The sequence below is a fragment of the Vanacampus margaritifer genome, chromosome 2 (genome assembly GCF_051991255.1).
Source record: "Vanacampus margaritifer isolate UIUO_Vmar chromosome 2, RoL_Vmar_1.0, whole genome shotgun sequence".
In the NCBI taxonomy this organism is placed as follows: Eukaryota; Metazoa; Chordata; class Actinopteri; order Syngnathiformes; family Syngnathidae; genus Vanacampus; species Vanacampus margaritifer.
The window spans coordinates 35,297,061-35,323,028 of record NC_135433.1 but is presented as its reverse complement, the minus strand read 5'-3'; the positions used below and the strand labels follow the sequence as shown (position 1 = coordinate 35,323,028).

At 38.4% G+C, this 25,968-nt stretch overlaps 1 protein-coding gene across 1 annotated transcript in view; it reads left to right on the top strand.

The window, feature by feature from the left end:
* col6a1 (collagen, type VI, alpha 1) overlaps nucleotides 1-23,863 on the top strand; it is a 29,223-nt gene extending 5,360 nt beyond the window's left edge. The window contains exons 15-35 of the mRNA XM_077558878.1: nucleotides 1,211-1,273; nucleotides 1,341-1,403; nucleotides 1,499-1,552; nucleotides 1,632-1,667; nucleotides 1,745-1,807; nucleotides 3,241-3,303; nucleotides 5,357-5,419; nucleotides 5,643-5,705; nucleotides 5,830-5,880; nucleotides 5,957-5,992; nucleotides 8,143-8,205; nucleotides 14,377-14,442; nucleotides 15,746-15,781; nucleotides 16,147-16,183; nucleotides 16,399-16,407; nucleotides 16,498-16,631; nucleotides 16,925-17,031; nucleotides 18,536-18,722; nucleotides 18,806-18,977; nucleotides 19,074-19,103; nucleotides 21,766-23,863. Of these exons, the coding sequence (XP_077415004.1) occupies nucleotides 1,211-1,273; nucleotides 1,341-1,403; nucleotides 1,499-1,552; nucleotides 1,632-1,667; nucleotides 1,745-1,807; nucleotides 3,241-3,303; nucleotides 5,357-5,419; nucleotides 5,643-5,705; nucleotides 5,830-5,880; nucleotides 5,957-5,992; nucleotides 8,143-8,205; nucleotides 14,377-14,442; nucleotides 15,746-15,781; nucleotides 16,147-16,183; nucleotides 16,399-16,407; nucleotides 16,498-16,631; nucleotides 16,925-17,031; nucleotides 18,536-18,722; nucleotides 18,806-18,977; nucleotides 19,074-19,103; nucleotides 21,766-22,370 (2,001 nt within the window). The 3' untranslated portion in view covers nucleotides 22,371-23,863. The remainder of the gene's footprint in view (nucleotides 1-1,210; nucleotides 1,274-1,340; nucleotides 1,404-1,498; nucleotides 1,553-1,631; nucleotides 1,668-1,744; nucleotides 1,808-3,240; nucleotides 3,304-5,356; nucleotides 5,420-5,642; nucleotides 5,706-5,829; nucleotides 5,881-5,956; nucleotides 5,993-8,142; nucleotides 8,206-14,376; nucleotides 14,443-15,745; nucleotides 15,782-16,146; nucleotides 16,184-16,398; nucleotides 16,408-16,497; nucleotides 16,632-16,924; nucleotides 17,032-18,535; nucleotides 18,723-18,805; nucleotides 18,978-19,073; nucleotides 19,104-21,765) is intronic.
* The last annotated feature ends 2,105 nt before the right edge of the window (nucleotides 23,864-25,968 follow it).

The following is a 25,968-nucleotide window of genomic DNA, read 5'->3' as shown; positions in this document are numbered from 1 at the left end:
CACTACAGTAGGTGGCAGTGGCGCTCTCATTGTCAAAGAGTGCGGAAGAATTATGATCTCCTCTATAGAGGTACACTTACAACACATTTTTCAATACTTTAACTATTTGCATGTTATTTATGAACATTTCTCCCCAAAATACTTTTTTTTTTTAAATGTGCATTATTTTTTTTTACCTGAAAAAAATTAAACATTTATAAAAAAAATTTATGTAATAATTAATTACATAATGATCACTACTACCGGTACTTCAACTCATGCTCTATTTTTTTTCCTGCATATGAAATTTTACATGGAGGGCAACCTCTCTCACACATTCTCTCACATTCCTCCATGATGGTCATCTCTAAAAATGAACACACACGTCAAGTGACAATACCGTAATTGGCTCAACTGATGCAACTGTGTGCAACTAGTTTTGCTGCGATTCAAAATTTTGAATGGCATTGGGAAAAATAATAATAATGACTTTTCTCAGTACTAGAATACAGTATCTGTATTTTGTGTTTTTCACAACACGTCGTATACCTGTGGCTAGAAAAGCAAAGTGTTGAGAGCCTCTGTCACTGTCAATGGGATGATCGATCAGTGCCAGCCAGACAGGTTTTTGTGGTTCAATAACAAATAATACGATACAGTGTAGCATACTGCAATGCTGCCTCAAAATATATGTATGCAGTGCTGCAAAGATTCGCCAACTGTAATTTTTTCACCATGGTTCACTTTGAGTCGTATTTGACACATGTACGGCCATACAGTACATGCTTTGCTGACATTAACATTCACTTTATAAGGGAAAGGGAAATAGCTCATGTCTTTTTTTTGGGCTTGCAACACCCTCATGTGCACACACTATATATTTATTTTTCTTTGTCTTGATTATCCATGTTAACTGTACAGAACCATATACGCCGCCCACTTTTGTCTGCCTCTGGCACATGCATGTTGTTTATAAAAATTAGCCATTTGCTACAATTGTATGTTTTGCAATGTTACTCCTTGAGCGGCATTGACCAATCTCAGGCCTAGAACCTGGAATGCCCCTGGCTCTTTAATCACTGCTCGGTTTACATTCTTACTGTCAGTTTGTTTAAATGAAGCCATATAGACATATTGCCCACAAACACACACACATGTGCAGTGCATGCATGCTTGGCTGCCACAACAATTAAGCATTGTGGTTTCAGCTGTAGCTGTTTTTGTCTTCCAGGGTCTTCAGGGTGATCTTGGGCCAAAGGGAGACCCTGGTCCTTATGGGTCCAAAGGAGAAAAAGTAAGATGTTATAGATTTATGTTTTGAAACAAACACGGTGTATCAAGTCACCTGGTGATTATTCTAGGGAGATAATGGAAGAGATGGGGAACCAGGAAGACCTGGAAACTACGGGCCTTTAGGACCTCAGGTAAACCAACAGATAGAGACCCCCCCCCCCCCCCCCCAAAAAAAAAAACAACAAAACAAAACAGAAAGTTCTGACACTATCATGTGCTGCGGCAGGGTGAAAGCGGACCCAGAGGAGCTAATGGGGACAAAGGCGAGCGTGGCGATGATGTAAGTTCACCCAGTGAAAGCCAGCAAAACTTTGGTCCCCAAATGGTCACGTTTATGTCTTTTCCTTTTGTGTTTTCAGGGCGCACCCGGACCAGACGGACCTCGTGGCGAAATCGTAAATAATGTTGATTCTGATTACGGTTATGTGGATTGTCTGTGCAATAAGTCGTCATGGTTGGTAACCTCTTGTAGGGAGCAGGTGGAGAGAAGGGGGAGCAAGGTTCCCGTGGCAACAGAGGAACAAGAGGAGAGGCAGTAAGTGATGATGATCATGATGATAAATAGTGGAGCTCCTCAGCTGCCTAGAGAGGACATGCAAACATTTTATTAGTCCCTCATTTGCACTCTTTACAATGTGTGGGTCAAACAGACTATATACTTATAGGCCAAAATACACAGCTGCATTCTGTGTACATAAATAATAAATCATAATAAACAGATGTCAGAGTTTCCCAGGCCCAACAGTTGGGGCTTTGGTGCTATGCTCATGGCCAGGAAGTGAACTGGCTTCAATAACTAATCTTGATGCAATGCTTTAGTTTTGATCAGCAGCCCACATTTCATTCTTCTTTCATTATTATTGTACTAAGTAGTGTTAATTTCGTTAACGAAAACTCAACAAAAATATTTTCGTCAACACACATTTTTCACCGGACAAAAACTAGACTAGACTAAAATCCTTATTAATAAACAATAACTGAGACTAAAGACGAGACAAATATGTACTTCACTTCATTAAAAAAATAGACTAAATTATATGAACATTTTAGTTCATGAACAAAGACAAGATGAAAATGATATGACTTTGTAAAATCCTGTCTCTGCTAATCTGTCACTGTGACACTGTCATGTGACACAGTGCCACGCCCCCTTTTAAAATCTACAGCTAGCGAGTGCAATATGCACAAACACATGGGACAGACAAGAAGTGGATTCACAGTGAAAGGTAAAAAAAAAAAAGTCTAATTTATAGTTATAATTTAACATTAATCCAAGGGCTATAACGTTCCAATAATAATGTTAATCCAACCACTAATTAATGATAGCTAATTTATTAGCTCGTAGCATGGAACCATAGTAGCCACTTGTTGATATACTGTAATGGAGTGTGAAGTTGTTTTTCATCAAAAAGATGAGAGAACATTTTGTTTGAAATAGTTTTAGATCCAAAATGTTCAACATCATCTGTTGACAAAAAATATATACAGGGGTAAAATGATTGTACTGACTAAAACTAGACTAAAATGTTGACAGTCTTTGACTAAAATTAGATAAATGAAATTACGTCTTCTTGGACTAAAATAAAGACTAAAATGCAAGATTTGTAGTCGACTAAAAGTTGACTAAATAATAACGGAATGAGGTTGACTAACTATGAAACTGACAAGCGTGATTGAAACTGGACTAAAACTGAGACTAAATTTGAAAATGTCTAATAATATTAACACTAGTACGGACACGTTGCTACCACTTTCCCATGTTGGATTATATTTTATTTTGTCTATTTTGACAAAAATTACCCCCCAAAAAATTTTTGAATTCCAAAATGCACAGCCTCGGAGAGCTTTGCAACTTACGGTTTCCACTTGAATCAAATTCCCCACAATTCAACTTGACTCCATTTGCTTTATTGCCTATTGTGACGGGCCCTGTAAATTAGATTACACATTTGTTCTTCTCTTTGCCAGGGGGAGCCAGGACCCCGCGGAGAGCAGGGACGAGAGGGCTCAACTGGCCCCAACGGAGACCCTGTGAGACCTACACACTCTCAAATACAATTATACAGACACGCAGGAAATACAGTGGCACACTGTTTTCACCTTGTTGTTTCATCCAGCAACTCCATAAAACACCCACTTTTCACTTCAGCAGCTTTTTTTTCCATTCTGAGGTGGACTCAGTGCGCATGTGCGTTCATGTTTCACACTGGGGCCGGGACATTTTAACAGTGTTGAACCTGGCTGCTGCCCACTCATGCGTATGCTTTCTCCTCCTCCCGGTTTGAGTGTTCAACCCCTCCCGGGAACATCTACGCTCATTCTTTCCCTTCTGACTCAGTTCTTCTCTCCATCTCATGCAGCCAAAGCCTCAGTATGGTTCCTAATAAGGCTCCAGGCAGTGCATCAAAAATAATGCTCTACATGGATTACTTGCGGTAGCCTCTGTGATGTCAGAGCTTTCAATGGATCCTTTGTGCTCCTTTTTTTTCTTCTTCCTCATCAGACTTGAAGGGAAAGTAAAGAACTACTGTACTAAGTGAGAAAATGGACATGCTGGACCACACTTGCTATTTTAGGGAGCTACAAACGCAGTAGCAAATTCATTGAGATAATACAATACTTTTAGAATTATGACTCACTGATATACTGATACTGTTGAAATAACCTAATAATACCATATAGTGCAAGGTCACCCCGAGATCTGTAACATTGATTGATGAACATTTCTAGTTGTGTATTTCCATCTTCAAATAAAATAATGTTACCAGCAAAAAAAAAAATAGAAGAAAATTATAAAAAGCCAAAGTGATCAATATTTTGTGTAATCTCCCTTGTCATCACATACAGTAGTTATAGACTAAATTATTTTTAGTTATTTTTTATACAATGATATATAACTTGTACCCCCACTAGCCTAAACACAGCATTCTGATTAATATTGCATTTGTGGAATATACTGTAAATTATATAGCAAAACCCAGCCTTTTTTTTTATCAATCTCATGAGGCAGCCATTTTGTCACTTGCTGTCTGAAAATGACATCACAGTTGTTCAGGGCTCAGGTAACGACCAATCATGGCTCACCTGTTTTCTGAAGCTGAGCTGTGACTGGTTGTAATGTTCAGTTGACAGCAAGTGAAAAATGGGCCTCTGTTTGGTCATGTGACATTCACAAGCTGAACCGTAATTGGTCGTTACCTAAACCCTGAGCAACTGTGATTGTCATTTTCAGTTGACAGCATGTGAGAAAATGGCCGCCCACTGAGATGGATTAAAAACAGATTGATTTTGCTGCTTAACTCATATTCCACAAACACAATATTAATCAGAGTGGGTTGGATTGGTTTCCCCTTTAAACTATACACTATTACCAAGGCAAAACAATTGAATACCAAATATTACATCACAACTTCTTGCCTATCTAAAAACTGAACCATGGATGTCATCACTAAAGCCTGGATATTTCTGACAATTTAATGTTGACTATGTCAAAGTGATTGCTACTCCAAATAGCCTAAAATTATTCTCTTTGTCCATTGTATTTAGTGGTGTGTTTTTGGTCCTCACAGCCAAGTCCTTACAGGCTAAATAAATCACTCCTTACAGTCAGCTTTGGATTTTCTATGCCTTAAAAAAAGCATAATATCCGAGCTATTATTTACAATGCAGAGGAAATGCTCATGCAGCAGCTGAGCCCAGCTGTTGTTGAAACTTCTCCAAATGTAATAACTAAATGAGACTCCCTGAAAACTTGGTATTTCCAACTGATGGTCCTGGCACAACATGACCATCAATTACGCTACTCTACTTTGAATCACTCTTAAGAAGCATTTTAGCCATGCTAAGCTTTAAGCGTTGAAACATAGTTGTTACTTGAGGGTCGGCCAGAAGATTGAAAAGAAGAGGTCACTTCTTTTCTCCACAAACATCCAACGGAAACAATTTAATCTGTATGTGACTATAGCTCACTGAAGCCTTTTTCTGTAGCGAAGTTGATAGCAACTAATGCTACATGTAGCGTCCGAGCTACGTTGCTCCAGCCTCAGGTGTGGTATGACATGATAACAGTGCTGATGTTTTGCAGGGTGAGCCTGGCAGGCCTGGTTCCCTCGGATACAGAGGAGATGAAGGCCCTCCTGGACCAGAGGTCTGTCTCACGCTACAAAAATAGACATACAGTGTACATACAATCACAAATTAGTAGCAAACAAACAGCTAGATTTGAGCTAAATCCATTGCGTTGTTATATAACCAACCATGCTATCTTTTACACGCAGACACAACCATCATTACAACATCCGAATGTTTTCAATCATTCGTCACGCCATTTCTCATATGTTTCCCATCTTGTCATTTCTTCTTTCTCCCAGGGATCCAAAGGACCAAGAGGAATCAAAGGGTCTGCAGGAGACAGAGGCCCAATGGGAGGCAGGGTGAGTGAGGAAGATCGAGCGGGACGCAGATGTCTGCCATCCATCATAAGCCCTGCCGCAACATTTCTTTTTGTATGTGTGTGTATGTGAGTATATGTAAAGATGTTCTTCTTGACATCGCCAGGGTGTGGACGGTGTGCCAGGAAATGGTACAGCGGGTTGCACAGGATTCCAGGTGTGTACTTATTGTGACATTTATGGTTGTGTATTACATACTGTATGTAGAAAATTAACATTTACATCTTTTTCAGGGTTATCCCGGCCCTCGCGGAGACGAGGGTGAACCTGTAAGTTCCATCAGATTCACTTATTGGGCATTTTGACAAATAACGGTATCGGCCATTTTTAAAAATCTGACGCCCTAATAAAAGGTAAATCTAATATTATTTTCAAAAAATAGAGAAAACTGAGGCACTCAAAGGTGTTCCAAGTAAAAGGACTTTATTGCCACATGGCCAGTTGATTAAAAATTGCCGTGGTAGGACTTCGTCAGGTCAAGCTGAAAAGGACTGTCATACAACTGCTTATATAGAAGTTAGTCACATGTTCACAGCGGGATGGACTCACAGTCAGCTGGTACTCATCATCCAATCAGCAATCCTTTTAAAAGTCAATAATAAATAAACACAATATGCTATTTACAATCTACAGTCCTGCAGGTTTTGGAGGTTACCCTCTTCCAACACAAGCTGATTCCAATCAGCAGGATCGTTATCAGGCTTATGCAGAGCTTGCTGATGAGCTGATCATATGATCAGCTGTGTTGGAGAAGGGAAACCTCCAAAACCTGTAGGACTACGGCCCTCCAGGACCGGATTGCCGCATTGCCAGTTCGTATAGCTTGTTTGTAGAAGCGGCCACAAGCGCATTCAAGTTTATAGACCACATTCGTAGTGTTACAGTTGATAAACAAATTTATATTGTATTTTTGATTTCATGTATTTGTAAAAACATTGGCAGTCTTTATAGTGTCACAATGCACAGTTGCCGCATCTAAAGTTTCCCGTTGTTTTACTGGGCCAAGTCTTTTTTTGCAAAGAGAGGAGGATAGCTCTTGACTAGTTTATTGCTAAGGGTGCGGGCCTTCCGGAAGCTGATTGTTGGAGTATGTGCAAGTATTTCTCTAAGTAAGTTGTCACTTGTAAGGATACTCCAATTTTGTTTAATTATATGTTTCATTTTGTTGGCTTCGGAGGTATATGGTGTTACAAAAGACACTTAATTTTTACTTTCTTCCTTTTTTTTTTCTTTTTTTCATATCAGCGAATCATTTCAATTTTGACTACTAGCTTTCTGATGAGCCGTGGAAATAATTTCTTTTTTGTATCCTCTGCTTATGAATCTTTGGTCCATATCTTGTGCATGGTGGTCAAAATGAGTGTCATCATCACATATTCTTCTCTGTCACTGAAATTGACTATTTACTTGGAACACCTTTGAGTACCTCAGTTTGGTCTCTTTTTTGAAAATGCTTTTGCGGATCCCTCCACTGAAGAGCACCAAAGAGACATTTTTGGGATAAATCCAAAATATCCTAGCAGCACTCTTATTGTTTTAAATTTAATACCATTTTAAACTCAGGGAACTATTTATTTAAATTTTCAGTTGACTTTATAAGAGATGCTGCTGACCTTGGGAACCTTTTGTTTTTGTTTGACATTATTAAAACAAAAATCTGAAAGTTTAAGATTTGGGGTATTTTTAAATGTTGATATTGTCTTAAGATTTAAAAAAAAAGGATCAACATTTTGAAAAGGTGGAAAAATTGTTAAATAAACAGGCTTTAAGACATTATTATATATATATATTAAGTTAAGATTGACATTTGTGTTTTAAAATGTTTTTACGTCAATGCTTTTTTCTCCCTTTTTACTGAAAATAAATATCAGTTATTAACTCATTCACTGCTATTGACGACTATATTCATGTTAACTATTTCTATTAGTTTAGCATTTTTTTCATGTCATTTATTTTTCTATGAAAACCTATATTTTTTTATTGTACATTTATAAGATATAAAATTATCATGCGATTAATTACGATTAAACTCCCCCTTTTTTTTTTATTAGGCCCGTCAGACGATTATTATTTTTTTAATTGTAATTAATCACATGACTTCACTTGTTAACTAAAGATTAATCACAAATTTTATATCTGCTCTAAATTTACAATATTTTTTTTCTAGGTTTTCATACTCTTGTCAGCAAAAGTGGAAAAAAAAAGTTTAACTAATAGAAATACCCGTCAATAGCAGTGAATGAGTTCATCTCCTTGACTACTAATAATCGGTATCGGCCTGAAAAAATACCATATCGGTCTATCTCTAAATTTTACAGCAAAAGTTAACGTTGGCAATATTTTTTTCTGAATGTATATTAGGCAGTTGACTTCCAGGTATGTCACCTCACTTGTAACACTGTTCTGTTTTGGCCTTCAGGGTGGCAGGGGAACCCCTGGACCCAAAGGAGATGACGGAGAAGCCGGTGATCCAGGCCTTGATGTGAGTCTGCCTTGTCTACTAGTCTGATTTGTTTGTGTCATTGTTCTCATTGCTTTTTTGAGTGCTGTGAGTCACACAACGCAACTTCCATATGGCCCCAATTGCACATTTTATTATGTAGAATCAGACGTTAATATCTTTTCAATCCCCGTCTTTCATGTTCTCCAGTGCTTCTTTGTCTACCCATCTTGTTCGCATACTCATGTTCTGGATTACAGCTGGAAATAATTTCTAATGTAGATCTGAACAGTTTGTGTGTGTCTGTGTGTGTGTGTGTCATTGGGGAAGGGAACTTTGAGCTGATGCAGCTGTGTATATGTCGTTGTCAAGGATACCAGGAAATGAGTGTGGAGGATGAAGGGACTACATTACTCTTTGTGTGTGTGTCTGTGTGTGCATCCATATAGCATGCCGGCCTTAACACGTCTCCAGTTCAACTTGTTCACGTTTACATTGAAATTACTGCATTTCCAAGGTTTAGTGTGTTATGACATAAACAATTCTGCACGCTATAACTTTCGTCAGGCGGGTTGTCCTTAAGACAGGTCACACACAAGCCACACAACCTTGGAAAGTTTGGGATGTATACTTTGAGACGAGCTCAACTTCTTATTAACATTTGGCATTTGCATCATGTTGTATTCATTTGCTTTTAACTCATTCACTGCCATAAATTCATTTGAACTATTTCTATTAGTTTAACTTTTTTTAATATATACTTTTGTTAACAAGAGTAAGAAAACCTAGATTTTTTTTTATTGTACATTCAGAACAGATATAAAATTAGTGATTAATTGTGAGTTAACTAGTGAAGTCATGTGATTAATTACAATTTTTTTAAAAATCACCTGACGCCGCTAATTTTAATAATCTTTTATTCTTTTCTTTTTTTAAAATAAAAAGATTTGTTTTTTTAAAAAGAAAAAAAATTAAAAATTAGGGGCGTCAGGCAATTAATATTAATAATCGTAATTAATCACATGACTTCACTAGTTAACTCACAATTAAACACAAATTTTATATCTGTTCGAAATATACAATAATTATTTTTTTCTAGGTTTTCATACTCTTGCTAACATTTTTTTTTTTTAAATAACGTTAAACTAATAGAAATAGTTCAAATGATTTGTTTACGTCTATAGCCGTCAATGGCAGTGAATAAGTTAATGACATTATATTGGATCATAGTATGCCATATAAAGTTGTGTATTTCATTTTATGCCCAGACAGGCAGACTCTCCTAATGAAGTCTTAAACATGCAGAAAGAACACAAAACATGTGGTTTTCCTCGTAAAAAAAAGTTAGCGCAATTGATTTATTAGTTGGTATTTATAAAAACTTCATACGAGCTTTCCTTTGTATGAATTGTACTCTCGGTGCAATGTTTTTTTTTAGTCGTGTTTGTTTGAAGTTGAGTGAACATAATTGCGCCCCGAAATATTTGGCTGCAATCTGGAGCCGGGTTATCTTATCTCAGCATAAATACAGGAAGGAAGAATGAAGCAGCTTTTGGACTCTGCCCAGGAAACATTTTCAAGCATATCAAATATAAATATTAATATTTCCAGTTAATAAATGTTGAATTAATTGGGCTTATTTAGAATGACTAAAACACTGTTACTAAAAAAGACAAAGGTGTGCTGTTAACTTTTGCAAGTGACAGCGAGCTACTGTAAGCAGGCATAACTTATTTACATATTGCCAACTTTGCCAATTTTTTGTTGTCATCTGTTTATAATTAACTCCTTTGTCTTTTGTGGCTCATTTCAGAATGTATTATTATGTATTCCACTAGTAACCATAACCACCAGATCTTTTTGTGAAATATTTGACTTTGAATCAGTTGCTTGTTTGCGGCATCCGTCCGCTGCTTTAGACTACACAGACATGCTTTAAAGGAGTCATTGTTTCAGACAGAGTACGCAGGGAAGCCTTACACTGGCCATCTTCTACTAAGTGGTTCTGAATCTTCAAGTGGCCGAGCTTCCACGTCATGGGCAGTGAAGCCAAGTGATTATGATGTCATTTCCTCCCTGCTGTTACATAACAGGAGAGGTTACGTTCAGAAGGGCTGGCTCACAGACGTGTTTGCAGATAACCACATATTGACTTGGTTATTGAATTTCACACTTTTTGGTGGGACAGGCACTCCAGAGACTTCAGTTTGTGTATTCAAGTCATTAAAAATGACATTTTGCAAGTGCCCCCTTTTTCGTTAAAACAAGGAGACATTCCAGTCGCCACTTAATGTTGATCGAGTTGAAATAGTTTGAATATTTCACACTGTCCAGACAAATCCTTTGTTGTCTGTGCTTCTTCTGGCCAGAGGGGACGTGGATGGGAAGGATAGATTGAGGTGTGTCAAGAATATACTGAGAATTTCTCTAATCTTTTACTGAAAGGAACAGTAATACCGCCCAGTTGAGTCCAGAAGTAGGAAAATAAGATGTTTTTTTTCTTCTTCAACACCACATTGGATTTGAATGAAAACAATCAAAATATGTTTCAAATGTAAATGTTTATCTTTAATTTAAGAGGTTTCACTGTACTACCTCCATTTCCAGGGACTCAAAAGTATTTGGGCAAGGTGGCCATTTCTGGAGCCTGATGACATCACCAATTTCTGAATTTTCTTTTGCCAAGCCTTGACGGCAGCCAAATTCGGCCACCTTCTTACCGCCTTCATTTTTGTCTTTAGTAAGTTAAATGCATGTTCTATTGGACTGAGATCAGGCTGGCCATTGAAGAATTTAAAAAAAATCTCTTCAAAAAGCCTTGAGCAGGTTCACAGTACTTTTGGTAAAATATCCAGAATCCTTTATTTAATGAGGAAAAAACGCATTTGAAAAGATTGATGCATCAGAATTTTCTATTTATTTTTGTTTTGACAATATACATCTGACAAAAACTCAAATTTTCTGGAATTAGTGTCAACTTATATCGGGAAGAGTGAACTATTGCAAAGGAAAGGAAGAGCTCATGATGCAACATACCACGCCATGTCAAACATGGATGAGGTAGTGTTAAAACATGGCCATGTATGACTGCGAACAGGCTGGGCTCAGAAATGTTTATAGATTATATGACTGACTGTGGCGGTCATACTTCACACAAACTCTGCCATTGTCTAAATACTTCCGCACCAAACTACATGCACATGTCCACTGAGGTAAGAATCAACAGTCAACATCTGTCTTTGTCTTACCTGACATGACACCTTCAAATAAACAAGGAGTCCGGCTGATAGCAAGTGCGAATGATGTGTCCCATTTTTCTATACATCAGAGTTTGACAACGTGAACTAATTGAAACAGTGTGGGCTTTACAGTATACACACACACTCGATGGACACTTCATTGGTTACACTTCATGGGCAACTTAAATAATGTAGAGAAGAGAAGGGTCATAGTTTTTGAACAGTGCTACTGGGGGCCACATAGGAACTGCGCACTTCCTAATGACCAGTATGACAAAAATGCCATTTTAAATAACTAATAAATATGTCCATATGTCTACTTTATTATTGAACCAATGTACATCAGAGTGTCTTGATATATTTTAATGCACAAATGCATATACAAAAGATCCACTCCTCAACTAGTTAAATAGATCCATGTTTTTGGAAGAAACAACTTTTGTAACTCCCGCATTTAAAACGAACTGTCAACAGTTCTTGTGAAAGAAAATCGCTGTTGTTTGTGTACTTTTGAGATTGGTGTTGTAGTGGTGACTTAGGTTGAAATCTTTTGTGGCTGGTAGCGTCTCTAAGGTTTCTGTACGTATACTGTAATCTGTTTCCTACTTTATCTGAATGGCACCATTTTCATGATCTAATGTTGTTCCTGGATTCTGGCAATGATGGTCCACTCTTCTTCTCTGCTGAAGTCTTGATGAAGTCTAGGGAGGAGCTCTTGAGCAATGTCTGCCATCTAGTGGTGAACACTGTTATTACAATTTAAAATTGCTCAGCGACTGTAGACATTTCTATTTTCAAAACTTAAAAGATGGATTCCAAATGTGAGCCCCCTTTTTAGAGAGAGAGAGAGAGAGAGAAAATAATGATAACGGTTATTTATGAAATAAGTAAATTTGTTATTTTGTGAAATAAAAATTTTAAATTTTTGGGATTATTTTATTGAACAGCTTTTATGGTAAATATACATTGTGTCTATAAAGTCTCTTTACAATTAAAACAATTTATTGCAAAAGCAGTTGTTGAGATATTTTAACTGGATTTTTTTTTAATGAGTGTTAATTAAAGTTGTTGTTTTTTTTTAACTTTATTTAATAGACCTCCATATGGGCACTATTATTTGCATGAAGCACATAAAGGCGTTACATGATTTTTTGACATGTTCTCTGAAGGATAGCCTCAACATCAGTTTCCCATCCATTAACACATTATATAAAACACAAAATTTTAATGTGAATACAAACTTCAATAAACACTTAATTAAAAGAAAACAAATTAAGTTATTTCATCAACTGCCTTAGTCTTTTTCTTTTAAACTGTAAAGAGACTTTGTGGACACCATGCATAAACTGTAGCATTTGCAATTTGCATATTTTTTTGTCAGTTGTGTTCTTGCATAAACATGCATATCTTGAATGCATTGTATGACATAAGCTTTTACAGGTGTGCCTACTAATTGTACTGGCAAGCATCTAAAAAGTCAGGTGTTTTGCATTACCCTTTGTATCCTTGATGCGTGCACTGGAGATGTAGGGGAGCTGTCCATGTCGATTTAGCTGCAGTGTTGGTTTTCCAAATATCTTGCAACGTAACAAAAAGCAGAGCAAACTTAGTGTGATGATTTGTGACTCCAAAGTGCCGTACTGCCAGAACTGCATTTCTTTTCTGTCTGATGTGTTGGACTGCAAATGAGTATTTATGATTAGAGTGAATGCGGCGTTGCACCGCATGTGGTAATAATGCCTGTGTAGTTTTGTCATGTTACTCCAATGGTGGAATTTCTCCCAAATTATCCAAATAACTCTTTTCAAATGTGTTTTTAATCAGAGAATTTAGCCATCCATCCATCCATCCATTTTCTTGACCGCTTTTCCTCACAAGGGTCGCGGGGGTGCTGGAGCCTATCCCAGCTGGCTTCGGGCAGTAGGCAGGGTACACCCTGAACTGGTTGCCAGCCAATCACAGGGCACACAGAGACAAACAACCATACTCACAATCACACCTATGGACAATTTGGAGTGTTCAATTAACCTGCCATGCATGTCTTTGGAATGTGGGAGGAAACCGGAGTACCCGGTGAAAACCCACGCAAGCACGGGGAGAACATGCAAACTCCACCCAGGAAGGCCGAAGCCCGGACTCGATCTCACGTCCTCAGCACTGGGAGGCGGACGTGCTAACCAGTCAGCCACCGTGCTGCCTAGAATTTAGCCATTTAAACTTAATTTTCCGTTGTAGCCAACATTCTCCAAAATCCCTTTTGAAGTTGAATCTGTGGGAACATAATTCCCTTAAATTGATTTAAGCGAAGTCTCCACACTTCCTCAACCTTGGCCGTCATCTCACTGAAATCAGCAGTTACACAGACAGTCTTTCTCCGCAGCTGCACTGTTATGGCAGATGATTGGCCACGAACAAGACCTGACCTCGAAGATTTAGAGGCTTTAGGGGAAAACAGTGACATCACCTGGCGAAAATGTTCTCATATGATACCATCTGTTGGCAAAATGTGGCAGATTATATTACAACAAAGGGGTGTGTGTGTGTGTGTGTGTGTGTGTGTGTGTGTGTGTGTGTGCGTGTGTGTGTGTGTGTGTGTATATACTGTATATATATATATATATATATATATATATATATATATATATATATATATATATATATATATATATATATATATAAAATGCAACGGATAAAAAATATTTTTTTCTTTATAATCTAAGTATTGCAATTAGAACGTCAACAGATAAGGACAAGACAGCTGAATCTTACTCATGTCTATAAACATGTGCTAACTTGTGCGGCATCCCTCTTGTCAGTAAAATCACTATACAACCCTTTACACCCAAACACTCATTAGTGTTTACAGCGTTTTACACTGATGCTAAACCAAACAACCTTTGTATGTGTCAGTAGTTTTTTTTTAAACCACTGAAGGTTAATTTGGTGTAAAATGTGATCTTTTCCTTTTTTACAGAACAATCAACCAGGACCTCCAGGACCAAAAGGGGCCAAAGGTCACAGAGGACCTGAAGGAAAAGCGGTAAGTATGCCAGAGTCAGAATTTTTGTGTGTTCAAGTTGAGACTTAGGATAGTTTGCTGTCCGCACATGCACAAAAGACCTTTCCTCACATTAGCCCACTCCCGCGCTCAAGCAGGGAGTGAGTGGATTTTTTTAATGACATGGACAAAAGACATATGTTACTGTATGTCATCAGTAAGATAAGATGCATTTTAAAACAGCAAAAGTGCAGTTTGTCTTTTTTTTTTTTTTTTATCTTAATGGCATATTTGCGCAATACCAAAAACTGCTAATTGTATTTAATTGACTTCCTTTGCATCTTGCCACATGATGTTGAATTCCAGGCAGGAAACACTTAAAATGTTGCATGACGGGCAGGAAACACTTAAGTCTGCTTCGACTCTGTTGTCAGATGGCCTGTTTGATTTTTACGTGTGGCCTCCATCTGCCTCTGCATCCCAACTTTGGTGTTCAACTGCTAAAAAAAAAAATGCCATTCTGGTATGACTTTACTATTGGAAGCCTATGAAGCACAAGTATTGTATTCAGCCTTGTGTTTATTGCAGTGTTTTCTTTGCTGACTTGCTTCCATGGACGCACAGTGACGAAGCTTAGCAGAGCTCCTCTCACCGCTAAACACAACATAAAACCACATGCAAAGACATACAGAAAATAAGCACCCTAGTTTGAATCATCTTAAATAGGAAAAATGGTGTAATACGCCTTTTACCCACAAGACAATGTAGAAAAAAATAAGGAATGTGTCTAAATATAACCATATGTTTGGATGCATGTTCCACAAATAAAACCCTCAGCTCCCAAACCCTGTTACTTTCCACACCATCCTCACACCTCAGCCCTCCCGCGTGCCCGCGTCTCGTCCGACTTGTGTGTGTTCAGCATATCTACCGGACCCGGCATCAAGCGTTCATGTGTGTGGACCCATTGTCTCTCTTCTGTCTGTCTGAGTTCCTGTGAGTACACATGCAAGCAAGGCGCCTTCGACAAAAGGAGGGGAAAAAATGCTCTTAAACAGACTTTATCGTCTGTTAAAAGAAAGCAGATGTTGTCTTCCTGCAGCCAAGTGAGAGAGAAAAATGGTGGTGATGAATGATTGGAGGATTCACATGTTGCTAAAGAATATCCCAAAAGTGCAGTTGCAGTAGAACAGTGGTGGTTTTCTGACGAAATATTACTTGAAAGTCATCTCTATTCAAGGAACTTACGTTTTAATGAGATTAGATTCATAATTGTCTAGTTGGTTTCTATTAGACAAACGACTGTCTCACTTTTTCTATCACTCATTCATGTTGTCTCTTTTAGGGACCTGCCGGGCCTCCTGGACCACCAGGAACTGATGTAAGTTTATATTTTTTTTGAAAAAGAAGATAGAATCTGATCTCTCACCTATAAATTAGCCAGAAGACCCGAGATGTGGCCTTAATTCCCCATGGAGACTGTTTAAGTTTTGCATTTGTATTTGATACCTTGTCTTCTGGCCAGAGCCACACATCCAATTTCCTGAACAGCAAATCTCACAGCCTTTCACCTTACAGTCCTCTCAGTAAAATGTCGACATCGTGTTTTATTTTTTTTTATTTTTCCCTCCACTTTTTTTGTTGAAAGAACTTGAAAGGCCGCCCTGGCTGTGTTAAAACTTTATATAATGTTATTTAGAAGAGCGCGTTGCCATACAGTAACATGCACTCCGCTCCTCTCCTCAGGAATGCGAAATTCTGGATATCATCATGAAGCTCTGCTGTGAGTTATACTTGAACATTTTACTCACATAAACACACACTCTTGTGTGCATACACACACAGGAAGCCCCATGATGTATTCTAACCCCTATTCAACATCATCAGTGCCTGATTAACCCAAGAGAGTTAAAATTACACATTTTGTTATCTTCGCAATTCATTAATGAACTTTCTTCTGATTTGTGTGTTTTTCTATCCTTTTTGGATCCTTCGCAGCTTGTTGCGGTAAGTGCTTGCTGAAACCGAAACCTGTTTGTTGTGACTTCTAGTCCGACCACACGTCTTGAGATTTCTTTTTTGTGTGTGTGTCATTAGAGTGTAAATGTGCAGCTCTGGACTTGGCGTTCATTGTGGACAGCTCAGAGAGTATTGGTTCTGCAAACTTTGCTCTTGCCAAGGACTTCATCATTACTGTTGTAGACAGATTGATTAAAGACCAGCAGGTCAAGGTAATGTGCTATTCAGTTCATATGCATTGCGCTCCTGAATCCGTAATGACGATCGGTTCAAGTTGTCATGGAAAAAATGCTTCCTCAGAGATGTTAGGGAATAAAACCATGAGAAGGGGGGGGGGGGGGGGGTAACACAGACTGGCGTCTTGGGTTTTAGAACTGGCTTGCATTTGTCTCTCCAAAGACTCCTCTCTTCCTGTTTGGACGTAATTAGTCAGGAAGGGCTGGGAACACAGAAATGTGGACAGATGAAAACATAAACAGATAAACACACATGTTTTTCTCCCCAGTTTGCAGGTAATGAGTCCAGGGTGAGTGTTGTACAGTACAGTGGCACAAAAGCCCAAGAAGTCGTCCAACTGGGCACCAACGTTGCTACCCTCACCGAGTTTAAACAGTGAGTTGTCCTGCACACGTACACAAGCATAAAAAAAAACACAGTCTTAACTTTTATGACACAAGACAAAACTATAATACAAATACAATAAATAAATAATAATAATAAAATAAATAAAATCAAATAATACACCAATGGACCTCATGCATCTGTTTTTTTTTACATTCTTTGACATTCTTTCATACAAGTGTAAAAAAAAATTAAAACAATTATACATTCAACACAGTTAATTTAATATGTTAAAACCACTCCACTTTGACATAACACTCTACAAATAGTTAGATCAAAAGTAACCCAAATATGGATAAAAAATTGACCGATCGACTTTATGGGTCAATTTGACCCAATTTTCTTGGTTGTTTTATACAAAATGACCCAATGTTTGGGTCAAATTAACCCAAGTAGAGGATCTGACCCAACTTTCTGGGTTATTTAGTGGAAAATGACCCAATTTTTTTATCCAAAGTTGGGTCAAATTAACCCACAGTCTAAAAGAAATTAGGTCAAAATTAATCCAAATTGGGCCAAAAAGGGAGTGACCCAACTTTTGGGGTATTCAATTAATTCAAAACATTGGGTCAAATGAATAACCCACAAAACAACCCAAAAATCGGGCTGATTTGTAGGTTATTCATTTAATTTGACCCAAAATCTGGGTTGAAATACTTCAAAAAGTTGGGTCAGTTAATTTTTTAATCAATTCAATTGGGTTGTTCAACTAACCCAAAAAGTTGGGTCAAATGAATAATCCACAAAACAACCCAAAATTTGGGCTGATTTGTAGGTTATTATTTTAATTTGACCCAACATTTGGGTTTAAATACCTCAAAAAGTTGGGTAAGTTCATTTTTGACCCAATTCATTTGGGGTGTTCAACTAACCCAAAAGTTGGGTCAAATGAATAACCCACAAAACAACCCAAAAATGGTTTTAATTTGACCCAACTTTTGAGGCTTAATGACTCAGAATGTTTGGCCAAATTAATATGGTGATTAATTTAATTTGACTCAACTTTTTGCGTTAAATAACTAAATAAATTTAAAAAAAAGTTGGGTTGGTCCATTCTTGACTCAATTTGGGTTATTTTTCTACCCAACAGTTTTTAGAGTGCAAATAAAAGATCTGACCCAACTTTCTGGGTTGTTTTATACAAAATTAACTTTTTTTTTGTACAAATCAACCCAGAAAGCTGGGTCAGATCCTCTACTTGGGTTGATCCAACTTTCTGGGTTGTTTTATAGAAAATTACCCAAATGTGGGCCAAACTGATCCAAGTAGAGTATCTGTCCTTTTTTTTCTTCAAAATTAGGTTATTTTTTACCCCACTGTTTTTAGAATGTGTTTTTATCAATTTCCATACAAGAACAATAAATGGGTCCAGGCCAACCTGTTTGGTTCATTTGTCTGTAATTGTGAAAATAGAATCCTCATCATCAAGACAGTCCTAATGTTGGCCACTGAACTAAGAGTGTAATTAAATGGATACATGTCCACTTGTGTGCAGGGCTGTGAAAGACCTCAGCTGGTTGGCTGAGGCCACTTACACTGGCGAGGCCTTGAATTTCGCTCTGGAAAACACCATCAAGCTGATGAGGCAGGAGAACCGCGTTGTTCTCGTCCTCACCGACGGACGCTCTGATATTCTCAGGGATAGGGTTCCTCTCAACGTTCTCTGCGGGAAAAACATTAGGGTAAGAGACAGAGACTGAAAGACTCCCATAGGGGCCTCATGCAGCTGGAAATTAACCAGAGCGATGTATTTGTTGGCCTCCAGGTGGGAGGTTTAGGGGTGAAGGACTACTCGGGCCGTCAGCCCAACCAGGAGCAGCTTGGAGAACTGGTGTGTAAGAGTGATCCCAAACCAGGCTTTTCTTTCGTTCTGGACAACTTTGCAGAGCTTCTTGATGATAGTTTCTTGCAGAATCTCACATCCAGAATCTGCCAAGGTATTTTAATTGCAAAGCACATAAATGTACAGTATTCATTTGTTTTGTTCTTAGTTCTGACTAAACTGACCTTCAATGTGTTGTTTTCATGTCCAGATAAGAAGTGCCCAGACTACAAGTGCCCAAGTAAGTTTTTTTTTAAATTTATAATTGTATTAATTTTGCAATTTCCTTTGCATGTGAAAATATTGAGATTTACAGATGGTGAATCTGAATGGTTGTCTCAACTGACGTGCGACCAGTTCAGGGTGTAGTCCACCTTTCACCCAAATTCAGCTGGAATAACATCCAGCACCCTGCCTCACTAAACGGAAAAATTGGTGTAGGGATTGGATGAATAGCGGACATCTTTTCTCCAAGCTCAAATGCTAAAGAAAGTATAAAGACGTGTTATATTGGACTCCTCAGATAGCATCCAGATGTTCCCTATTGTGGAGAAGGGGCAGGAATGCCTGATACGTGTTTTTGCATTGTTGTTCAGTGCTGTGATATTGGTAACATGGTAATACCTTGACATCGGCAATTAACTTAGACATTATCAACTGGAGACAGTTTGACCCGCATTCAAACAACCTTCAAAATTAATTTGGCTGAAGAATAACAGTAATAGAATTTACCGGCTTACAGATGGAAAGGTTTTACTTTTTATTTTAACATAACTTACTTTAACCTCCAGGATCCTGAGCAGAACTTGGGGTGCTTTTTCACTTTTGATAAAGCTTTAAATCCATCCATGTCATCTATCTATGTCTTGTCTGTTGCACTTGCAACCTGCCTCTCTGGAGCCACATGTGGCTCTTTAGTCCCTCTCTTGTGGCTCTTTATGATCACTAAAAATGAGTTTGAGAATTATTATTTTTTTTTTACATATTCTTTAAACAAATTAATGATTTAGATTTTTTTTTAATGAATAATTAAATGTTCAAAAAATGTCAGAGTCTAAATTTTAAGGTGTCAAAAAAAGAAAGGTAGATGAAAAAGTTTTAAAAATTACTTAAAAATTTACCAGAAAATGTCCATGAAATTGCCAAAAATGTCATAAAATTTCATTTGAAAAAGCAGGGGGGAACATTTTCAAAAAGTAACCATAAAATGTCCCAAAACAAAAGAAGAAAGTCAGAAAATTGCCATAAAGTGTCAAAAAAGTCAGAAAATTGTTTGTGTGTAAAAAAAAAAGCAGAAAAGAAAACATTAAAAAGTAACTGTATAAATTGTCCAGAAAAGGAAAAAATATTTTAAAAAATTACCATAAAATGTCCACAAAATTGCCAAAAATGTCAGAAAGTTGATTGCAAAAAAGGCAGAAAAAACTGTCAAAATAGACCAAAAATCTATAAAATTGCCAAACATGTCAGAATTTGACAGAAAGGAGAAATCTAAAATGGATGAAAAATTACCCCCCCTCCAAAAAAAATTTTAAAAATAAAAATAATCCCAAAACAGAAGTCAAAATGCAGAAGAAAAGGAATGTCTACGTATTGGATTGTGCTCTCATATTTTTCTATTGGGCTCTAATTAGCTCTTGGGCCCTCGGTACATTAGACTAACATTAACACACAGTTTCCTACATCACAATGTTCAAAATATTTTGCGGCTCCTGACAGATTTTTTGCGAGTTATTTGACCTAAAATGGCTCTTTTGACAGTAAAGGTTGGTGACCCCGGCGCTAAGCTAGTTGCATGCTAGGACCGCATCAGAGGCTAACACGTGAAGTAACCACAAAGGTGTTTGTTTGTTTGTTATGTTTGTTTATTCTATTCATTTTTTCCTTTCGGACATCTTTCGAAGTTACATCGATCACATCAAATCATTTGTAACATTGACATCCGAAAGAAGGGTTGACGGGTAGAAGCCATGGCTTCTTAGTAACCCGTCCCCATCGATTCTTACCATACGCAGCAGTCATATACATTGATTATGCGTCCTTCCTCGACAGATGCCTCCTTGATTTTTCGAATCGTGTTGATACACTTCTTACTAGATTGGTGTTATTAGCCGCGTTTCCATTACAGTTTTTTGCAAAAATAAAAGCGATATTATACTATATAGATAAAGTAAAATTTCAACTTGCCGGTGTTTCCATTGAAAAGCGTTTCGCTTCTGAGGTGCAATTCTCGGACTGTCCCATCTCGCGGGATCTCGCAGTTCTGTAGGAGGTGCTCATGATGTTTACGGAAGACAGACGCCCGGAGTTGTTAATATTACTTTAAAAACATCTCCCTCCCCTCATCGGGCAGTTTCGACCATTTGGTGTTGGTGTGTGTGTGTGCGCGCGCACTTATAAGTCTTGTTATGGTACGGACGGATGGATTTCAATCACGACGTGCGCTGTATGGCGCTCGTTTGCTCGTTGCCAGGGGCAACGGCCATTTCTCATGAAACGATAATTGTTATCCCCGACACGAAAGTGAGTGGCCCCGTACTTCCTTTCCTCCATGACTACAGGGAATGCGCAAAAAAGCGTTTCCATTACACTTTTGCGAAATACTTCTATTTTGACACGTCTCAAAAACCATCTCATGAGAGCGTAACATTTTTTTTGCGATATTTGAGAGTTTTTCTCGAAAATCACGTGCTTGCTTTTGCGCAAAACTGGGGTAATGGAAACGCACCTACTGACTAATTTCTTAACAATTTGTTATAATGCTCAATAAACACTCTCACATACAAACGCAAACATTTCTGGCATTAGTCCAATTCACATCTCAATTGGAGTCACCGATTCATATATTCAATTTGTTGGTTAATCAGTTTGTGCATGAACTTGATCTATTGTGTGTTTTGCAGTCTCCTTCTCTCAAAGCCATGACATCCTGATGATGATGGACAGCTCAGCAAGTGTGGGCCAGAAGAACTTTGACACAAGCAAGACCTTCGTGCACCGATTGGCTGAGCGCTTCCTGAACGCTCAGAAGCAGAGGGGCGTCAACGTGAGAGTGGCCCTCGGCCAGTACAGCCGCAACGCCCGCATGGAGCAAGGCCTGACGACAAACATGACCCTGCTCTCCTATCACATCAACGAGATGGCCTTCCAGAACGACGGCACCAACGTATTAGAGGCCATGGACTTTGCCATTAAGTCTCTCCCGAGCCGCGGCGACGCCAGCGGGAACAAGAAGAAGGTGGTGCTGTTCTCGGACGGCAGGTCTCAGGCCGTCACCGAGGCGGTGCTGGAGAAGCGCGTCCGCGAGCTGGCGGACGCCGGATTGGAGCTGTTCGTCATCGCGGTGGGCAGCCAAGTCAGCGAGGTCAACCTGCGCACGCTGGTGAGCAGGGGACAGCGCGATGACATCAACTACGCTCAGCGCCACCTCTTCCGCGTGGCAGACTACCCCTCCCTGCTTCGCGGAGTCTTCCACCAAACCGTCTCCCGGAGAGTGTCCGTGCCTTGAGCGCAAGGCCCCGAATAACAGGACCAACACTCTTTCCATTTTTAGTCCCATTATGAATAGTCAGTCTCATTTACCATACACTGTTTTGTTTTTGTAAAGAATGTCACAAAGCAACTGATGATTGTTTTGAAGAGGAGCCTCATTAGACCATAACAGGAATGATAACTTAAACTTGGATTTTAGACTGAGGGAAATTCATTCTACCCCCATTGACGGAGTTTGGTCCATTAGAAATCATTTAAACAGCATAAAATTTCATCTGCATTTCTCCATCTGAATTGCTGTATAGTAATTTGTTCTAATTCAAATACATTTTAGGCAACACCTGCTTTAGGACCACAGCTGTTGGCATTTCAGAAGGAAGTTATTACGCTTTACAATACATGAACCGATCACAAGTTTGGACACACCTTCATGCTTTGGAAGAGAATTGTTGAATCAACCTGAGAAAATGTGTCCAACCTTTTGACTGGGACTGTATATGAACCGGCCACAATCCAAAACATGGCGTACCATATTCCAAATAAATCTCTACACTGTAAAAACAATTGGGTCAAAAATAAACCCAACTATGGGTCAAAAATGGACCGATACTCTACTTGGGTCGGTTTGACCCAACGTTGAGTCAGAAATGGGTCTTTTAGTGTAAAACAACTGATTTGGGTCCAAAAATTGGGTTATTCTGTATAAAACAACCCAGAAAATAGATCAGTTCATTTTTTATCCATAATAGGGTTACTTTTGACCCAACTGTTTTTAGAGTGTAAAAGTCCCACGATTCCTCATTGCGGTTAATTGAACACTCAAAATGACATGTCGTAAGCGAACAAATTCCAAACGGAAACATATTCCTGATCGGACTAATGAACATGACTTGAAATCTGTATTGGATTAACAAAAGCGGAAAACAGGATGTGACATCATGCGGCCTCTGAAACGAAACCTAGCAGCGTTTCACCTGTGACTAACGAGAACAGCTGGACGCCACATGTGCCATCATGCCTTAACAGCGCACGCCTATGTGTGTCCGAATGTAAATGCGTGTGTCGAGGTGCTTTCTTTATACTAGTAGCCTTGGGTGATTGCTCCATAAACAATTGTGCCCGGCCCGCCAGTTCAAATGACAGAATGACACAAACCTGCTGTATAATTTGTGCGCAGCTTGAGATGACTCTGTCAAACACACACATAAACACTCTTCGTATTTCATTAGTGAGTTAGAAAAACATCTGTCATGGTTGAAGGCTGGAAAAGAACAACCCCCCTCCCCCCCAAAACCACCCACCTAGTCGAACCCTTGAAAAAGTGTCAGTTCCTCCCCTTTCATGTTTTTGCCAACGGGTGGCACAGAGTCACTGTACAGTTGTCATTGCCTGTGGTGCTATTAGTCTGTGTATCAGCCTTTACCCATGTAAAGAAGATTATTCACTGAGGAGAAACAACCTTGGGAATTTCCAAAGTGCTTCTTCAATAAAGGTTGCTACACAAAAACGTCCCTGCTTACTCTTATTTACTCACACGCATACAAACAAATGTTTTGCAGAGTGGAACATCCAAAGTAAAACGTCCTAAAAGTCGTCTTCAAGACGAGACAAAAAAAAAAAAAATGACGTGGGAACACACTTCAAATGTCAAACAAGTTCAAACCATCATCATGCGTTGCATCACTCAAAAAGTTAACAAATCTTATGAGAGCGTGTAAAAAGATGAAGTCCTGAAAATGCGGTTGGCCTTTTTCTTTTTTTGTTACCACAAAATGGCACCAGGCTTGGCCAAGTGTGATGATGACTGTTAAAACCAGAAATGGAATTTGATGCAACGTAGGAAAGTGCTAGTCACTAAACTACTTTATATAATACATCATAACTTTACAATTGATAATGCAGTGAATACTAGCAGCTAATTAGAAGGGCGTTCCTAAATTAGTAACAGTAACATACAAGTAACATTATTTTATGCACAATCTTACAATTCAAAGTACAGAAAATACTAGTGTAGAGTTTTAGATTGTGTCAGTAAATGGGGGCTTTAGGACCCAGATGCGGGAAGGCAGAGCAAGGAGGCAGAGGTGCAGTCCAAAAAGAGGTTTTAATATCTAATAAAAAAAAACTAACTTCAAAATACAAAATAAACTGAACTAACAAAACATGAAGCTAAACATGACAAAACAACTAAGGCGAGACTAACAACATGACATGGATCCTGATCAGGCGAAGAGGTCAGCGTGACGTGGCGAAAGACTTACGACAGTTGCAACAGCAAACATGAACCGACACAGACAGGGGGGAGACAACCGACTAAATACACCAACACACACCTGGCTGAGGGCACTGATTGGATGACACATGAGGGTAATGGGGAAAGGTGGACACAATCAGGGTTGACACAGACACCACACGAGGAAGGGCAAGTGACCAGAAACGAGAGGAGTCAGACTTTTCACAATAAAACAGGAAATGACAAGACAAGGGGAACACACAAGGAAAACAGAGGCTAAACATGACAGGGACTAAACAAGACTGAAAATAAACATGACAGATTGAAGGAGAAGTCAACCCCAATTTTTTCTTTACAATATGTTCTACGCCGCCCAATTTGTTTAAACGATGTATTCCAATTAATATTAAGTTTGTGGAATATGAATTAAGCAGCGAAATCCACCCGATTTTATTTATCTCAGTGGGCGGCCATTTTGCCACATGCTGTTGACCGAAAATGACATCATAGTTCAGCTCAGGTAACAACCAATCATGGCTCACCTGCTTTCAGACTTTGGTCATGTGACATTCACAAGCTAAGCTGTGATTGCTCGTTTTCTGTCTGAGCAGCTGTGATGCCATTTTCAGTCGACAGCAAGCACTGATCTGAATATAAGACTGCATAGCCCGATAACCCGTACACACCGGTGCAAGTTGTTGAAGTCACAGAGCGGCCATCTTGCTCCTCCCATCTTGCAAGCAGACTACGGTGTAAACTAGGAGTGTTAAAAAAAAAATCGATTCAGCGCTATATCGCGATATTACAGCATGCAATTCTAAAATCGATTCAATATACGGCCAAATTGATGTTTTAACATACATTTTTTAATCTAAATATTCAACTTTTTTTTTTAATTAGGGTTAAGGTTCACACTTAAAGCATGGAAGAATGTTATATTAATGGAACATAAAGCCTTAATATTTCATTTCAATGTTGCTCAAACATGAAACAGATTGTTTGTTAAATACAGTGGCTTATAAGCCTGAACTTTCAGATAAATAAATACGTGTTTATACAAATCTTGCAGTGTACATGTACAAGTGCACTGATTCATACTTTCTAAATTTGAGTAATCGCAATAATCGACTTATAGATTCATATCGGGATTAATTGTATCAAACAGATTTGGCAGAGGCATCTTTTGTTGAATTAGTTATAATTCTTTAATTAAAGTGTCCTCATGTAAACATCATTAAGCATATCATTTATACATGTATTTCAAGCAAGTTTTAAAATGTCTGAAGTCCTCTTGTTTATGTTTAGCAAATTTAAAACATCGTAAATCATTTTCTCCTAAGTACTGCCTCAAATGTTCTCCAATTTCGATACTGTAAATGTA